This window comes from Rhea americana, unplaced genomic scaffold, assembly GCF_003343005.1.
Source record: "Rhea americana isolate MKP2758 unplaced genomic scaffold, rheAme1 scaffold_23, whole genome shotgun sequence".
NCBI lineage: Eukaryota > Metazoa > Chordata > Aves > Rheiformes > Rheidae > Rhea > Rhea americana.
In genome coordinates, this window is record NW_028186346.1 from 7,580,000 (window position 1) to 7,598,211 (window position 18,212).

The 18,212-nt window shown below is 35.8% G+C and overlaps 1 protein-coding gene across 6 annotated transcripts; it reads left to right on the forward strand.

Annotated features, from left to right (window-relative positions):
* Positions 1–217: 217 nt before the first annotated feature.
* On the forward strand, positions 218–16,539 carry ERCC5 (ERCC excision repair 5, endonuclease). 6 transcript variants are annotated; one of them, XM_085306020.1, is made up of 16 exons: positions 218–290; positions 1,270–1,390; positions 1,988–2,163; positions 2,700–2,815; positions 2,904–2,996; positions 3,702–3,762; positions 4,662–4,805; positions 5,768–5,975; positions 6,252–7,208; positions 7,669–7,901; positions 8,312–8,431; positions 10,030–10,243; positions 11,954–12,098; positions 12,882–13,082; positions 14,017–14,101; positions 15,298–16,539. In XM_085306020.1, exons 2-16 carry the CDS (start codon positions 1,303–1,305, stop codon positions 15,838–15,840), a joined length of 3,384 nt encoding a protein of 1,127 aa, XP_085162146.1. In that variant the 5' UTR covers positions 218–290; positions 1,270–1,302; the 3' UTR covers positions 15,841–16,539. The 6 variants fall into 6 exon arrangements, with proteins under 6 accessions (XP_085162146.1, XP_085162152.1, XP_085162149.1 ...); XM_085306026.1 differs by having other exon boundaries at positions 2,907–2,996; XM_085306023.1 differs by having other exon boundaries at positions 1,287–1,390.
* The last annotated feature ends 1,673 nt before the right edge of the window (positions 16,540–18,212 follow it).

The window sequence follows — 18,212 nt, forward strand, 5'->3', positions numbered from 1 at the left end:
TACTACTTACCTGGCCGATCTGTAGCCTAGCGCCTGAGCACAGGCGGTAGCTTTTGAAAACGCGGGCATTTTTTAAGTGAGCGGCGACACGCCGCGCTGCCGGGCCASCCGCCGCCCCGTCACGCCCCAAGGGGCCCGTGAACTACGTTTCCCGGCGGGCAGCGCGGCCTGGCGAGCGGCGCGCGTGCGCACGCGGAGCGGCGGCTGGGCGGAAGCGGCCGCAAGCCGCCGCCAGGGGGTTCTTCCGCATGCCGGGAGCTCCGCGGGCGCTGCGCCGCCGGCGCGTGCAGGTGAGCCCCGCGCGCGCTCCAACGGACGCCCCGCGCGCTCCAACGGACGCCCCTAGGCGCCGGCCTAGGGGAGCGCCGTCCCTCGCGAGGGCGTCGGGCGTGGCGCGGCCCGCGGGAATAAACGGCTCCGCTGTGACCAGCTCGGTGGTGTAAAGCCGGCTCGGCCTGAGCGGGGCGGGCGGGCGGCTTCCTGTGGGCGAGCACGGCGCAGCTGTCACGGTTTTCGTGTGTTAAAATCGGAGGGAATGAAGACCTCAGACATCGCTTAGGTATTGCGCACAGCGTCCGTGGCAGATGCCAACAGCTTGCTCCAATCTAACCAGTTGCAGTGGGGACAGGTCTTCGACTGGAAAATGTTGCCCTGCGTAGCAGAACATGATAGAAGATGCAGCTCYTTTCAGCACTTCTCCTTTTCTCTTAGATCTGCTTAAATGCTGTGCTTACCTTTAGCTAGCTGACTGTTACTGTTTTATGTCAGCAGTGCTGTACATGAGATAGGAAATCTGTAGAGCAAGAGGTTTCCTGTCTAAGTTAGTTGAACAAGGATAATGTCAGAGACAGGTCAGTTTATGTTCTTTGTTTCTTTTAGTATGTTTTCTCTTGATAAATCTGCTACACAACTTAAAAGGAATGTGAAAAAAGTTAAAATTTGATTCCCCCCTCCCCCGAGCACATTTTACCATAGGTCATACGTCATCTGTTGTTTGTATGACAAAGCAGAATACTGCTATTTTAAATCTCACATCCATCTCGCATCACATTGCTTGTTAGAGAGTTAGGACAGGGACCTCGATTTACAATTACGTGTCTGGCAGACTATAACAGCTGGGATTTAACGTAACCCTGCTTCAATTTTGATGACCTTGGTATTTCCCCCCCCCACACACACTATTTCTATTTGAAGTAATAATGCATTGGGTTTTCATTAATAAAGCGGATCATATAATCTTTGGATTATATTTGCACTTATTCCTCATAGATTTTCTTCTCTCAAAGGAGCTAAGAAGAGACAATGGGAGTTCAAGGACTTTGGAAACTACTTGAGTGCACTGGAAGACCTATAAACCCAGAAACACTAGAAGGGAAAATTCTTGCTGTTGGTATCCTTTGAAAGTGAAGATGATACACCAAATTTGTGAGGGAGGTTATTATATTCACTTTTTTCTTTGTGATTTACTGTGGTTTAAAAAATTCTAAATCCTGACAATATTTTGATAAGATAGATTTTATGCTTTTCTAATATATGGAAAACAAATACCTTGACATTTTTGTGTATGAATAAAATGAAGCTTCTGTCGTAGATTTCTCATACAAATATCAGCCTGTAGGATTTTGTGCTGCTCTCAGTAGGACTAGAATATGAAAAAGTTTGAAATATTTTATCATCTGCTTTCTTATCGTGCATATGTAATTAAATGCTAGAAAGATGTTCCCCTTCATTTATTTGTAAATAACTGGGGAGGTATTGTTTGCTGCACAATTTGTTTTCAATCCTGTTCTTTGTTCAGGATGATGGGGATAAGAATTTATTCTTCAAAGTTCACAAGCATTTGGATATCCTCAGCTTCAATATGTCAACTTAAAGCAGTGGGCAAGAGTCCGCTTAGAAATATATATATGCACTCTATAGAAACTGTTATGTGATGTATGTGCAAGAGTGCACCTTTTATTTTTTTTTTCCTTAACGATTCTTTAAGATATCAGTATTTGGTTGAACCAAGCAATAAAAGGAGCCAGAGATAATCGTGGTAATTCCATACAGAATGCTCACCTCCTCACCCTGTTTCATCGGCTCTGCAAGTTACTGTTTTTTCGAATTCGGCCTGTCTTTGTTTTTGATGGAGAAGCACCACTTCTGAAGAGACAAACCTTGGTATGTAACTTTACCGACTTATTTTATAACCTATTATAACGTTGCCATGCAAAGATACGTCTGTTGAAGCTAAGTAGCTGTTTTCAGATTCCTTGAATACTACTTACGCTTCCAAGCCATGACAATAGACGGCTTGAAATACAGTGCTGTGCAGATGTTTTTGCAGTGTGGGTCTCAGCTGCTGCATGATGCAACAGCTGACTCCCTTTTGATTCACATATTCAGGTTTCCTTTGCATAGAAATCAAATTACAGAGAGGCAGATGACAGCACAAGTCTGGATCTTGCTTCAGCCTGAACACACCTCTTGCAAACGTTTCTACTCAGGAGCTGATAACTAGTCCTAAGTCCCACAGAGGCCAGGCAGAGAGATTCAGAGGATCTGAAGGCTCTGACACCCACTGATGTAAAATGAGTTAGGACTCAGCCACAGACTCGGCATGTACACATCCAGTGAATTACTCTTATAATTGTATCTTGAGCATCCAGCAAATGCTRTTTTAGTAAAATTATGTTGCATTAATTTTATGTTCACAGGCTAAGCGAAGACAAAGAAAAGAAGTGGCAGTCAGTGATTCCAGAAAAACTACAGAAAAACTCTTGAAAACCTTTTTGAAGAGACAAGCTATCAAAACTGCTCTAACAGGCAAAAGGCATGAATAATTTTTTTTCTGCTTTTGTTTAAAATAGGAAGATATGTTTTTATTTTGTTGTTAATCACTTTTAATTCTTTTCCCTAAGCAGTGAAGCTTTGCCTAGTATTACACAAGTACGAAGAGAAGGAATTGATGATATATATGTATTGCCTTGTTTAGAGGAGGAAGAGAAGAATAGGTAAGTAGAATTAAGAAAAATAGCTATAACAAACTCAAATAAAAATATTAAATATTATTTTTAAAGATGCTAATAGATCTTTGACTTACTCATGTGTCCCCAAAACATATACAGTATATTTCTTTAGTTAATGTTTTATTTCAGTTTATTTTGGGAGAAGTAGGGTTATAGGATACAGAGACCTTCTGGTTACTTAATGGAAAGTAGCTAACAGAACAACCTTTCTTACATCAGCCTATAAATTAAATTTCTATTCTGGAATCATCTTTAAGGGTGAAAATGCTATCTCACTCTCTGTRGCAATATCTATAATGCTAAATGAACCCGATTGTGCGAGCTTGAGTAACTACTGAAGTGTGTGGCAGCTTGCTTCCAGTTTGTTTCTCTTCATTTAGGTGCAGTGGATGTGTTTAGCAGAGGTAGCCTTCATACACGCTTGTCAAATTTGTGTCATCTTCTTAAATAAGACTGAGTGGGAGCATGGAGCTATCCTTTATAATAGTCTGCACATTTTCAGTGTTAATAGGTCTGCCCTAAAACATAGTTTTAATGCCAACCAAGTATCAGGTAATGCTTTTAGACAGCAAAAGTTGTCTCAGTCTAGATAACTGAGCAGTCTGATTTCTTTCTGCTCATAGCTTTTTGAGAGAAGGAGAGAGGAGAGAGAGGGAGAATCTACATCTTTTATCTTTTTGTGTTTTTTAGCTCAGAAGAGGAAGATGAAAAAGAATGGCAAGCAAGAATGAGTCAAAAGAAGATACTACAGGTAATTGCTTCCTAATTACCCTGTTATTCTGAAATATCTTGTTATTCATGTGTTATGCTTTAAAAATATTTTTAATACTATTTAAAGGTATAAATCTCACARTAGCATTATTTGACAAGCAAATAAGTTAACTGTAATAATTCCATAAATTCTCACTAATCATAAAATACAAATGTAATTTTCTTCACTAGAATACAACAGAGTAGGAATACCTTGATGAGGGGATTTTTTTTTTTCCCTGAGTATTTTCTCTGGATATGTGAAGAATACAAACATTGTTTTTTGCAATGGTAGAAGATAACAGAATGCATATATGTATGTGAAAATAAGACAGYGTATTTAACGGAACTCCAATGCAACATTTCAATTCTTTCTTGATATATAAATTCTGTATTTCCTTTTGATGYGCTGATCTCATGGGAAGAGGAGAAAATAAAAATAATTAGTTAATCTAGCAAAATATCTTTGTGAACAGTAAAGTTATTTTTGTTTTCATGTAGTCATCAAAGAAAATAAAGAAGAAAAACTCTTGGAAATATTGTTTGAAGTAGTCTGTTCAGAAAGAGAAAGTCTTTGGAAGGATAAAAGAGTTACTGGGGCAGTAGGAGCTGTTTATGTAGCTTATACTAAATATCTTGTTATGTAAAAGGCCGTAGGTTTTTAAGTAGTAGTTTCTTTATATGWTGTATCTCAATAATTATGTAAACAAATGATTTATTTAATAAGGTAATAGTTACATTTTTTTAATAGTTTTCTTCATAATATAAGAAGTAGCAAAAAGATTTGTGTGTGATTTTTTTCTTTAGATTTGGGGTGATACTGTGGACATTTTCATTTGTATTGTTGGTCTATAATACAAAATGAGTGTTTATGTACGTTGCTGTTCTTTTTTTTTATAGGAAGAATTACTTGAAAATCCTCATTCTGTAGATATTGAATCAGAAGACTTCAACAGTCTGCCTCCAGAAGTAAAACATGAAATCTTGACTGATATGAAAGAATTTACAAAACGAAAAAGAACATTGTTTGAAAGAATGCCAGAGGTAAAATGGAAAATATATTCAAGCCATTACATTGGAGTTACTRTCATTAATGCACATGAAGACTATGTAATGTTATCATGTATGGAAAGTTTTAACTCCAGACCTATTTTTACAAGAGAAGTTTGGGAAATCTGGGGGTGGGAAACTTTCATGTTTTTTTGGAGGAACAGGCAAGGTGGTAATTCCTAACAGATCCTTTCCATGGGTATATACAGAGTCCTGTCTTCTAATTTCTACTAAAATTGGCAGAACTAAGTCTTTTTGTCGAGAATGGAAATACCATGCTGTGTCTCATGCCTCATCAACATTACATCCAACATTTCAATTGTAAAAAGGTATTGCTGGTGTGGATAAATCATGCAGAAAGAACACAGCTTGACTTCCAAACMCTCAGTTTGTTAGAGGAGCTGGTAGCTGGGAAAAAGATCTTCATATTTGTAAATTAAGCAGATGTGACACCAAAGCCATTCAGAGACAAACGGGGACTCCTACAGTGCTACTTTTAGAATAGTTCTTCAGATCAGGGTAAGATTTTTTAAAATACAATATATTTCTGATCAAATGAGAGCTTGTATCGAAGTGTAAACTAAGAACCATTTTGTGATGGGCAACAACTTAAAACTACCTGCATGTGGCTTTTGTTGTAATTGAGTTGTATTTGAGATGGGGTCCAAGTCTATTAGCCAGCTAATTTTTGTTGGCCACGTTATTTAGATCTCACAGTGTTTAATCAGCATTCAGAACTCCTTAGTGATACCTTTTAAAGTTTTGTTGCATATTAACATGTTAATACCACCATCACTTGGGAGCGCAGTGGTCAGTAAAAGACAAATGTTCTCTGGTTAAAAGAAATAAGAAAATATTTTTACCAAAGGGCTCTCCAGAGCACAGTAAATATACTTGTTAAAAAAGTGCAGTTCATGCCATTTTATTTAAATTGACTTGGATTCTTTTTTTTTAAGGAGTCCGATGACTTTTCCCAATATCAACTTAGGGGCTTGCTTAAGAAAAGCAACCTTAATCGATATATAGAAAATGTAGAAAAAGAATTGAATCAGCAGCACTCAGGTCAAATCCAAACACAATATGAAAATGAAGGAGGTTTTGTGAAAGAAGTGGAATCTAAGAGGGTTATCTCTGAAGATACTTCTCACTATATCCTAATAAAAGGTATGCCAGTTCCTCATTTCATAAAGCTTCTCACTGGGTGTGTGCAGTCAGTCTGCAGACTGACAAGTTTTAGGAAAAACCTGAGTGTTGTTTAGAGATGCGTGTACCTGATGATTATGTGGAATATATGGTGACATAATTAACTGTGATAATAAACTTGTAGAGAGCTGCTTTATTAATCTTTATTTAATGAATTTGATTCTCATTGTGTAAAAATAATGTTAATATAAAACAGTTATGTATTAAAAAAGATTAACAAAAAACTTTTTTTTCCAGGTATTCAAGCAAAAGAAGCTACTGGTACAGATTCAGAAACTACTGTGGCACACTCTTCAAAAAAGCTAGAATTTACTAAGTCTATTAAAAAATTTAATGAATCTCCTTCTAATACAAACCCAGTTGAGTCTGAGAAGTTGCAGACAGAGAAAGATAACAATGGGGTAACAGCACCACCATCTCCCCAGACTTTACTTGCTATTCAGGCAGCTATGATAGAGAGCAGTTCAGAAGAAGAACTGCAGGATGAAGATAAAGGACGATTGAATATGGACCAATGTAGATCAGAGGAAGGCAGTGTATCTCCAAGAACTCTACAGGCAATTCAGCGAGCTCTGAGTGAAGATGATAAAGGGGAGGAAATTGTTACCTCTAAAACTGATGGAGTGATAACAAAAATGTCAGAAGTGAAAGATTTCCTCCTTAGTAGTTCAGATGATGATGATCAGATGCCTGAAGTTACAGAGAGAAAAAATTTACCTATGTCTACAATTCATTCATCAAACCAAGTGATTATGCAAGATACTGAATTTGGCCAGAAGAGTCATGAGTTGGAAAAGGTTCATATTGCAGCTGAGGACATCAATATTTCAAGAATTGAAAATTATTCTTTTGTTGATGATACTAGAAAAAGAAAAGATGATGCAGACAAAGAAGAAAACGGTTCCAAAATGGACTTAAGTTCTTTGGAAGATAAGAATGTAAACCTGTGCATACAAAACCCAAGCTGTTCCCCAGCACAGACAAGTACACAAGCTTTGATTCAGGCTGAAACAACAGGCCTTTCTAAAAATGAGGAAAATCTTAAAATGTATAGAGATATAGAGGAAGTCATTTCAAAAACAGAAAATAATGTGTCTGAGGTGCAAAATGAACTTAGTCTTTTTCCAGAAGTAGAAGGCCCTAATGAGGGAAGAGTAGAAGGGATATCACAGTCTGAAGACAGTGATTCTGATGGTATGTGCTTTTTGGTTGTGTGTCTGTGTTTATGATCATTGACTCCTGTGGGGTTGGAAGACTTGAGTAATGAACAATTCTCTAAGAAAACAGGGCATTGTTATGTTTGCAGTCAGTTGAAGTCAACCTTTTCTCATAGTCCAAATTCTTTAAAATATGTGTTTGAGATGAGGAGAAAATCTGATCTATATTTTTCCCCTGGTGTTATTCTGTAATGCTCAAATACAAGTATACAAAATGGAGAAGCTGGAAAGTGTGGTGTTCTGTAGCTTGAACTTCATTAACTGGTGTATTAATGGCCAGCCACATAGTTTCTGTAGTTTCATAGACTTATGTCTGTTTACTGCACATATCATTTGTTGTGGGTGAAAAAACGTTGCAGCACAAATTGAGAAGAGATTCAGACATTTCTTTTTAAATTAGCAGCAAGAAGCTAAACTCTGTTGTTGTTGTTTTATAGGAAGCTTTATTGAAGTGGACACTGAAATCAGTAATGAGGCTGAGTTTCCTACTGAATGTGATGAGAAACTGGGTGATGAAGCAGCACTTACAGAAATGGAGAAAGACAGACATGATATTGTCACGAAGGACACAGTAGAGGAATCTGATGAAGTGCAGTTGGAAAACCATCAGAATACTGAAAGTGAAAATGATGCTAAAGATGCAGTGAATGAGTGGCAAGACATCAGTTTGGTAATTCCTTATTATTTGTTTTAAGTTAGTAATGAAGTGCTCYGTAGCTGAATTTATATTTTAAGGAAAGCTATCTTACAACTGTCTTACAGCTGTTTATAATAGTTGTATACTGTTTTATCACTTTCTCATGCATTTATTTGAATTGTATGGGATTTTTTTTTTTTTTAAGATGAGAGTTAGTTATWATCACCACTGGAATCAGAGAGAAATTGTAAGGTTTTAGCACTCTGATAAAAAGACCTAGTTATGTTCTTATAATTTACTGCATTAGAGAAGCTATGACAATCAGTGGGTTGAGTTAGTTGGAGCATATACTCTTAGAATAGATATAGTTGGAGACTTAAGTATATTTTGGTAAGTAAGGCACTAAATTGTTGTAATGACTGAAATCTTGTTCTATTATTCAGGAAGAACTGGAAGAATTGGAAAATGATCTTTCTGCTGAACAAAATATGCTTCAGGCTCAAAAAAAGCAGCAGGAACGTGTTGCTGCTTCTGTAACAGGACAGATGTTCTTGGAAAGTCAGGTAGTATTTGTTCAATCATTTTGACATGATGTGAGTTAAGAAGTATTCTCCTTCTCAGGAGTTAAATGTTTTCTCAAAAGCTGTTTGTAATTTTTTTTAACTGTAGGTCACTCACCTTTTTTCTCTTAGGTGGTTGTTTTTTTTTTTTTTTCAGACTGCTTGATTTAAAATGTTGAAAGAAGATTAATCTTAAATTCCAAGAGTTGGAAATAACTGTTATGACACTATTAAATATTCCTTCATTATGAATGAAAATATTTCTACTGTTTAAACACACAACTTTTTGAATCGAATAGGTAATTAAACTCAGCAGTATGGAAKTAATCTAACTGAGTTTAGGTAAATTGTGGTTTCCCTAGACATTAAAAGATAAAACTATGAAAGAAACTTTTATTGTAAGCCAAGTTGACAGCATAGGTAACTTATTTTAAAGAACTTCACCAGTAATTCCTGTACAAGCCTATAACTTCTGTCTGAATGTTAGCATTGGGAAGATGCAGAGTACTGCATTTTAGATTATCCAATCTTAAAAAATATAACGTGTTGAATTTAATATATCCATAAGATAGTAGACAAGTGGTAGATGTATGATATCATACATTTATTCTAAGAAATATGCAAGTGTTCATATTTTCTTTGAATAAAAGGGATAGTTTGGATGTCATTAAGATGACTGAAATTTTTGTTTCCTATGTTAAATATTTGATYATACTTTTATCTTTAGATGATTTTTGTAAAGGCCAATAACTTACAATTATAATGGTATATCTACCATTATATAGCATGCACACAGAATTGTAAGTCCTTTGACCTGGTGCTTTTACTCTTTACTGCAATGAAAGTTTTAAGTCAGCAGTTTCAAAACTGATTGTGTTAAGGCACAAAAGCCAGTTGTTGCAGTGAAAGAAACACCACTTAAATATTTTTTAAAAATAAAAACTTTACAACTAGGTTTTGCAGTGATTATTGCATCCAAATTGGGAGCAGGAGAATAAGTGAGAAGCGTAATTCATGAAGATGAAGTAATTCAGAATTGTGTAACGAATATTAGTATGTAAACCTAGTGCACGTGGGATATTTAACTGAGATTAAATAACATATTCAATAAAAGCAGGTTGTGTGAAGCATATCAAAACACATGTATGTCAAACACCATCCAAAGGATGGCTAGTCTTCCCAGTGTTTGTTGCCTGATGTGTGTTTCATACTTTTRTTACAATTTTCTCTGCTAAAATTGTTGCTGACTTTTTTCCTAGCATCTTCCTTTCATGAATCCTGCATCACTGTAATGCATAAACTTTTCTCCATGTTAAATTAGTAACATTTATGCAAAGCAAAATACTTGAATATGCTTGCATAATTAAAACAACGTATTCTCAAATTGTAGTAATAGCATGGTCAAATAGTGCTTGACTTACTTGGCATTATCTGCCTGAGATGAGTAAATGGGATTTCCCCCTTGAGTTAACAGTGTTTAGTGCTTTTCAGTGGAAATTAAAATTTGCTATGAAAGATTAAACACCTCCCAGTTCTGAGTCAAGCAGAAATGTATTAGAAACTCATTTCTCAAGTGAAATACTGTTTCTTTCATCCTACAGGAGCTCCTCCGTTTGTTTGGCATTCCATATATTGAAGCTCCAATGGAAGCAGAGGCACAGTGTGCCATATTAGACCTTACTGATCAGACCTCTGGAACAATCACAGATGATAGTGATGTTTGGTTATTTGGTGCACGGCATGTTTATAAAAATTTCTTTAGTCAGAACAAATATGTGGAATATTATCAGTATGTTGATTTTCAAAACCAGCTAGGTAAGGCTCAGATATTAGTGTGTTAGATAAAAGCTGTCTTATCAAAGAGTCTATCTGTATCATTTAAGATGAATTTCCTATGGAATTTCATGTAATCATTATGATGATGTCTGTTCTTTAGAGAGGATGTACAATTGAGTTGTTTGTTTTACTACCAGATGAYCTATCTGAGCTTGCAGCTACTAGTCACACCTGCATTTAGTACACTTCAGTTAGTGTTATGATTATYAGGGCTGGGAGTATGAACTGTGGTACCAGTTTCTGGGTAGATGTCAGTACAATTTTTCTGCCATAGTGAGAAAATTATATCCTGATAAATAATGTCATCAGATTGTAATTTTCTGTAAATAGTAGTTTATTTGGGACATATTGACTCATACTGTATTAGAAAGGGATCYAGTGTAATTATACACTCTGTAGAAAGTAGAAGGAAATTTTTTTAATATTTACAAGATTTTTATTCCTTTCTTGTTGTTCTAATCTAATCACATTGTTGCTAGTTGAACTGTTAAGCTTCAGTATCACATAGTGTATTAAAGAAAATAATAGCAGATTCTAGTTTTTCCTGATATTTTGCTGAGGCAGAAGAGATTGCTCAGAAATTTCAAAACTGGCTAAGTAGGATTATAGACTTTGAAATGATATTTTAAGGTCCTCAGCATGTAAAATTTCACAGTTCACAACAGCCAATTGTGAAATAGAATTTCACAAATTTCATTTTTGTGTGATTAAAAATAATTACATGTCTTTGGTTTCTTTTCCCAGCAAACTGGATAAAACCAGATTAGGTTACATGAGGGGGGAGAATATTCTAAAAGTTCCTGTGATTGTTAGCTGTTATTATGGTAGTAAAGCAGTGGTTTTGATTTGTTTTGTTTTAAAAAATAATCACTATCTGTCTTGTTGTCATGTTGCTCTGCAGTACATTAGTACTGCTCTCTTTTCATGTAGTGGACAATTTTTCTTTCCTAACAGTTGCTGGATATCCTTACTAACATTCAAGTGGTCTTGATTTGCATGTTTTGCATGATTTACACACTTCCCTTCTTTTCACCACTGAAATAATTTTTTGGTCTGAGGTCCTGAAGTTAGTGCCTAAGAATCAGTCTAGTTGCCTCATATCTTACAATGTAGTAAGTAGAAGTGGTCAGCTGGRTTCCTCCTTCTTTCTAGTTGTTTCACAGGCTCTTTTGATCTATGRGAATAACTATGATAGCACAGAGCACGTGATACGCAGTTTGGGAACACTTTTAAGAAACAGAGTCATGAATATTACGGACTAGAGTTCAAAACTGGGGACTAGAAAATGCTTTAATTTCTGATTCAGGAGTTAATAAATTTAGGTCAGCATTAGACGAGAACTGGACTGTAATGGCAGAAGTATATGTTAAGTAATCTCTTAGCTTTCAGAAACCTGGTGTTTAGGGAAATTTGGGTTTCTACATTGTAACATTTAAATTTTGACATCATTGTATCTTTACAAGTTATATTTTAGTACAATTACTGCTGCTTGAACTAGCATGGTATATTGACGCTGCTCTAGAAAGTAATTTAGCAAATTCTGATGTTGAATAAAGTATAATTTTACAGGGTTAATGCCTATATGATCCTTTTGTTGCTTGTCTTTCAGATAATCTACTTTTGTTAATTTCTAAGAGAATAGAGGCTGAATTCGCTAAGTTTATTTRTTTTATGCACTTTCTTTTGCAGGGTTGGATCGAAGCAAGTTAATTAATTTGGCATACTTGCTTGGAAGTGATTACACTGAAGGCATCCCAAATGTTGGCTTTGTAACAGCAATGGAGATTTTAAATGAATTTCCTGGTCATGGACTGGAACCTCTCTTAAAATTCACGTATGCTTTGTCTGATTTTATTTTTTATTTTTCCATAATATGAATGTTCATGAATATATTTTTATGCTACTTTACCATGCACCAAAACATGGACAAAATTAAGGAGACTAAATTAATTATAAAATATGTGATTTCATTATGTCAGTGTTAGAAATGGCTGATAAATAGGGTGATATGTTGACTCAGCAATTACAACAAAACTAGTGAAGACAATAGAACCACTTCAGAACTGTGCAACTGCCTCTGAGTTCATTGCAGAGCTGGATCCCTAGTGGAGTGGAGGTGGTTTCTCCCCAAGTTTGTGAGGAGGTACTCTAGCTTGCTCATAGAGAAAAGACACTTGATGAGTGAGGAGTGGATGTCCTGGAAAGAGACAGACAGGTAGGCTGTGGGCAGAATGGGGTTTGAAGAACACCAAGCCAATTTTATTGGCAATGGCAGGGATGGTCAGAAGTTATTTTTTGTTTCAGAAATTCTCCAGAAATGATCATTGTATGTGAAGCATCCTTCTCAATTGAGGCTGAGTTTAGGGCCTTCTGTTTGGCTACTCACGGGGAATCCAGGTGATGTTTGCTGCTGTGGCTGCCAGCGGGCTACATTTGCTGTATATATTTTCTCCTTTCTACCCTTAAATTATATGCCACTTAGGTCATGTAATTTAGAAATTTCCTACTTCATCTTGTATAGTAACTGAAATTAAKGCTTTTTAAGTTAGTATGGTAGCTCTTGACATTCCAAATTTTATTTTATGGATACAAATGGAAACTTTTCTCTRTTTTTCAGTGAGTGGTGGACTGAAGCTCAGAAGAATAAGAAACTGAGACCTAATCCACATGATACCAAAGTCAAGAAGAAGCTGCGGGATCTGCAGCTTTCATCAGGTTTCCCAAACCCAGCAGTGGCAGAGGCATACCTGAAGCCTGTGGTGGATGAGACAAGGGGTTCGTTCGTCTGGGGGAAGCCTGATATAGAGCAGATCAGAGAATATCCTTTTATGATACGATAGAAATTACTATTTAGAAGTACTGAAACTAGTTCAGTAACAGAGAGCCAAATTCTTAATGTCTCATTAGTGTGAGAGTCCTCACCTGAGACTATATGTACTCTCCGACAGTGATAACAACTCTGGAATTGAGAAAAGTACATCTATGTGTGTATGTCATCCAAGTCTGCTCTGCCTTCCTGAGAGGCTGGGCTGCTTCTCTGTGAATACAAAGAGAGTTTCTTAGCTGGACTGACCTAAATTTGTTGTGATGTTACATTTCTGTAACTGTACTGTGCCTGTTTTTAGACTTAGCATGGGATTGTCTGCATGCTCCTGATGTATCTGTTAGCCATTTTTCACAAGTAGGTTTCAAAACCTAATCAGAATGAGTGGTTAACACTGTGCTTTATTCCTAGCTATTATTTACCACATTCCTTGCACTAATGCATGTTTCTTGCATTAGTTTCAGCTTGAGCTACAGTGAATTGTTGAAAAGTCGATGGCATGAGTGGCAGCATGCAGAGCTAACATTGTTTTAAACTGTAAATGCAATTTCCTGTGTGTGTGTGTGTGTAAGTGTAAAAATAAGGATTATTTGTAGGTACTGTGTTTTATGGCAGTACTGTGTAGCCAAAAGGAGCTTCTCTGAAAGACACTCTTGGAAATGATGATATTAGAGTTCTGTAAATATCAGAAATGTGATCTCATGATGAAGACATGTGGCATAATACTGGAACCATCCAGTATTTATACCAGAAAATACTTCTGATATTTTCTTTTTTTTTGTAGTTGAAAAAACTTTCAACTACAGTAGCTTTTCTCCAGATGTTGGTTATTTGAGCAATTTTCATTTTGTGTGTTTACAGATTACTATTAATAGCTTTTTTTTTTAAAAAAAAAAGCAAAGAAAGAAAGATCCTTTACTTTCTGTACATTCTGTCAGGATCACTTTGGCTGGACTAGGACAAAGATAGATGAAGTCATTTTGCCTGTACTAAAACAACTGAACTCGCAGCAGGTAAATATAAAACTATGCATTGTTTTAGGCTAACCAGAAAACTGTAACAGAAATTTTTTAAAATGAACAATGAGTCTTTAATCTAAAGTGATGCTTAACTAACTTCACTGTAATCTATGCTTTCATAATTCAGATAGCCATACTGTTTGTAAAATAGCCTGACATTTAGCCATATTTTTTATTTTCATATATTTTAAAAAGACACTAARCTCTCACTTGTATAGATTTTGTTGTTGTATGATTTGAGTGTACTGGGCACTCTACATAATTTCAATGGTTTTAAATGCAATGGTTACTTTAAAATCTTATTATCTATCAAGCGTCTGTTTCAAGTCCAGATTGCTCTTTGTTCTGCATGTTGCTGATTATTACAGGTACTTGAAGCACCTTTAATGCTTTTAAAAGACAGTGCCCTATATTTTAAAATGGTTTATATACGTGTCACTAAGATTTTGGTGAAGTCAGACTGACCATTGAGTACCATCTATAACTTTTGGCAAAAAATGCAGAGTGAGCTAATGCTGTTGACTGAGCACCCATTTATAGTACTACTGCATTTTAYAAATAAACAAACTGTCATCTTTAATGCAATTTAAAAATGAATAATGATGCATGTGGTGACACTCTGAATGTCAGTTGTAAGACTGACGAGCTGAGGTCAGATTCTTTTCTTTTTTTGTTAACAGCAAGATAGGTAGTCTAAACCTGTCTTCTAGGTCCTCTCTATTAGTCAAAGGAGTGAAAAGTACCACAAAAACTGTAATTAAATTTTTATACTTTTAGGTTGCAAAATACGAGGTGCACATACAGCATTTGCTTAGTAAACTTTGAGTTGTTGTAATAGCTTGCAGCTGAGGATGTGTTTGTAAGGACATACTTAAGAGCACTACAAGAGCGTCTCTGCTATAAAGTTGAAAATAGCAACCTATGTCTAATTATAAGCACAACACAAAGCTTTTAATATTTCACAGATGTTTGCCCATTACCTAGTTTTTTTTAAAGACCAGTGTAAAGGTTCTTGCTTTAGAGAAGGTAAAACTTGTTGCATACTTTATAATTATGATAATGCATCTTGTAGTCCACATCTATTTAGATGCATATTCATTTCATTAGTCTTTCATTAGTATAATATAGCCTAGGTAACTAATTCCTATTGCAAAAAAATCAAAGCTGTTTCATTGTTTTATTTTTGATAGACTCAGCTTCGAATTGATTCATTCTTCAGACTAGCACAGCACGAAAAACAAGCCATTAAGAGCCAGAGACTTCGCCGAGCTGTGACTTGTCTGAAGAGAAAGGAAAAAGAGGAAGAAGACAATGAAATTCTAGAGGCTACTGCAGTTATGGAGGATGAACTTAAGCAGTGTAAGGAGAAAAAAAAGAAAAGTACTATGGATTGCACAGATCATCAAGTGACAACAGAAATAAAGAGAAAGAAACATTCAGATTCCAAAAGAGAACCTTTATATGGAGGTGGTTTTATTGGAAATTTGCATCTTTCAGAAACCTCTAGTGACTCCTCAGTAGAGGAACTGGAAAGYAGAGATTTAGACAAGAGCAAGAGGAGGAAAACTGTATCTCAAATTGAGACAGCAAGCCATAATGAGAAAAAAGGATATAGTAGCTCAAGTGGTGAGGATGAAGTGGGAAACCAAATCATGGTGACTGCCAAACCTGTGTTTGAGGGCAAAAAACTCAAATCACAGAGTAAGAGAGGACGAAAAAAGAAAAGATCTTAAAAAAAGATAGTCTTAAATAGACTGTGTGTGGGTGGGTTTTATGACTTGTAAATATTCTAATGAATTTTCTGATAGAAAAACAATAAATTATCCCTATTCATCATGCATTGGTCTTACATTGCTTGTGTGTCCAGAATTTACGTAGAAGGGATTTTAAACAGTGAAAAAATATTTTTAGYACAATTGCTCAAAAAGCCCTAGATTGGACTTGGTAAAAGTTTTCTGTCTGAGATCTCAAAACTGAGCCAAAAAATTACTTGCATTCATTGCCCCTCTAACAAAAGTGGAACAAAAAAATCACATGTAGTCTGTTGCTTCCTTAACATCAAACTTGAATGAAACTTTGAAAGTGAATTAGAGAATTTCCAGGTACTGAGAGAAGGAAATTCAGTTCAATTAATTTTGTTTTCCTTATTTTCTTCAGTATGCCTGTCTTCAAATCTTTGTGCTCAAAGTAATGTTGCATATTGAACCATTCGTGGTAGAACATAAAGCCTGATAAAATGTCATGGAATATAGTGYAGTACATTCTTGTATAACCTGAGATGGAATAATTGTTTTTGCTCTGAATGTAAATGTCATGGTTCTAGACTCAGTTATATAGATATCTCCAAAGTCAGAATTTGTCTGCCAAAGTGATGTTCAGCAATAGTACACATTTCTTGAATTCTCTTAGATCTCACTTTAGAACACTTAATATTGGGCATAATTTGTAAACTGATTAAATGCAAGCCAGATCTTTTTTTTTTTTTTTTTTGTTTTTTTTTCTCCATGCAGCAAGATTCTGTCAGTTTGATTTTTTTTTTTTTCTCTAGTTAGCCTTCCTTCTCTGGCCACCCTCAATTTGGTATCGTCTGTGCACATTTTGGTACTAACAGTACAGGGTCAACTTCCTGGAAAACACAGTGCTTCAGGAACCTAGCAGGCAGATCCACTGGTTGCAGCATTCATGTTAGATTAATTTGTGAGAGAAACAATTTGTTAGCTCAAACTTTTTTCCCCTCCTGTCATTTATCTAAATATTTACAGAATTTATTTATAGCTTCTGTGGATTAAGAGGGATAAAGTTGAATACTACCAGTACTACTCATGTTCTTACATGAAATTTTGGTCCTCCTTTGCGGTCGTTCAATGCTTTTGTTTCATTTCTCATGGTTTTATTGTTTGTAAGTCCAAATCCACACAATTTTGTATAAAATATTACTTAGCCTCACCAGTAAGGATGAAGGACTGAGGTGAACTGGATAGATTTGGCCTTTTTAAATTCAGAGAGTCTAAAGTTTCATGTACTATATTTACGGAGCATAAAATAACCCTCTTGATGGTATCTTTACAAAAGGTAAGTATATTTGAAGGATATTCTCAGTCCAGACAGCCAGTTAACAGCAGTTTTACAGATCATTCTTTAGTATTTATTGAAATTACCCTAAACATGTAGATCAGCTCTTATTGATTTGTTTGATAGCTTCTAAGTGCAAAGAGCTATTAATTTCTTTTGCTGAGTACAGGAYTTTCAGGTCTTTGTAAGGCTTAGCATTCTTGTGCAACAATTCATTATCATTCAGTGGCATGTAGAAACCCCRGCTGAGGCTGTTGTGCCATTTTACTAAAAGAAATTATGAAGTAATATATGGTTCCTGTCCTGGATAGATTACAGTSTAAATAAAGGAAATCTTACAGATACCTCTATTTTCTTCCAATAGCAGTAACTGATTGGAAGCTGTTGAAAGATTATACATCTTGGATATAGAGAAGACAGGCAATACATGTGTGTTGAGCTGTTTCATGAATTTAATATTTGACTGTAAAATTGGCTAGGATTTGTTTGGATGTTGTACCTTGTCAAGGTTTTGTATTCTAACGTGAGCATGCATTTATATATCCTTGTCACAAATACACCCCTGCTATTTTGTAAATTGGCCCTTTGTGCCTTGGGCAAAGGAAGAATCCTTCGTCTCTGAAGAGAGACAAAGGATTTTTTTTTTTTTTTTTTTGCTCTTCAGCTACCTTTTAATAACAACATGAAGTTACTAAACCTGTGTGGCTACCTTATATTTGTGGAAAATATTCCAAAATTTTTATTTACTGGTTGGAGTTCTCTTGACTAGATACCTACYGCTGTTTTGAAATCTTCTGTTCCCGTATATAAGGGTATTGGGTTCTCTAGGAGACATGGTATGTTGTATCTACTTTGTGTTCACACTGCAGCTGTCAAGATTTATTATTCCTTCTGCTGTGGGGATGTTGGCACTGTGTGACACACACTTTAGAGCTATTCCGTCTGGGACTTCTGGGCAGCTAACTGGAAGGAAAGGAGCTAGCAAATAAAGTTTTTTTTATTTTTGAATATCATTTTGGGARAGATAAAAGAA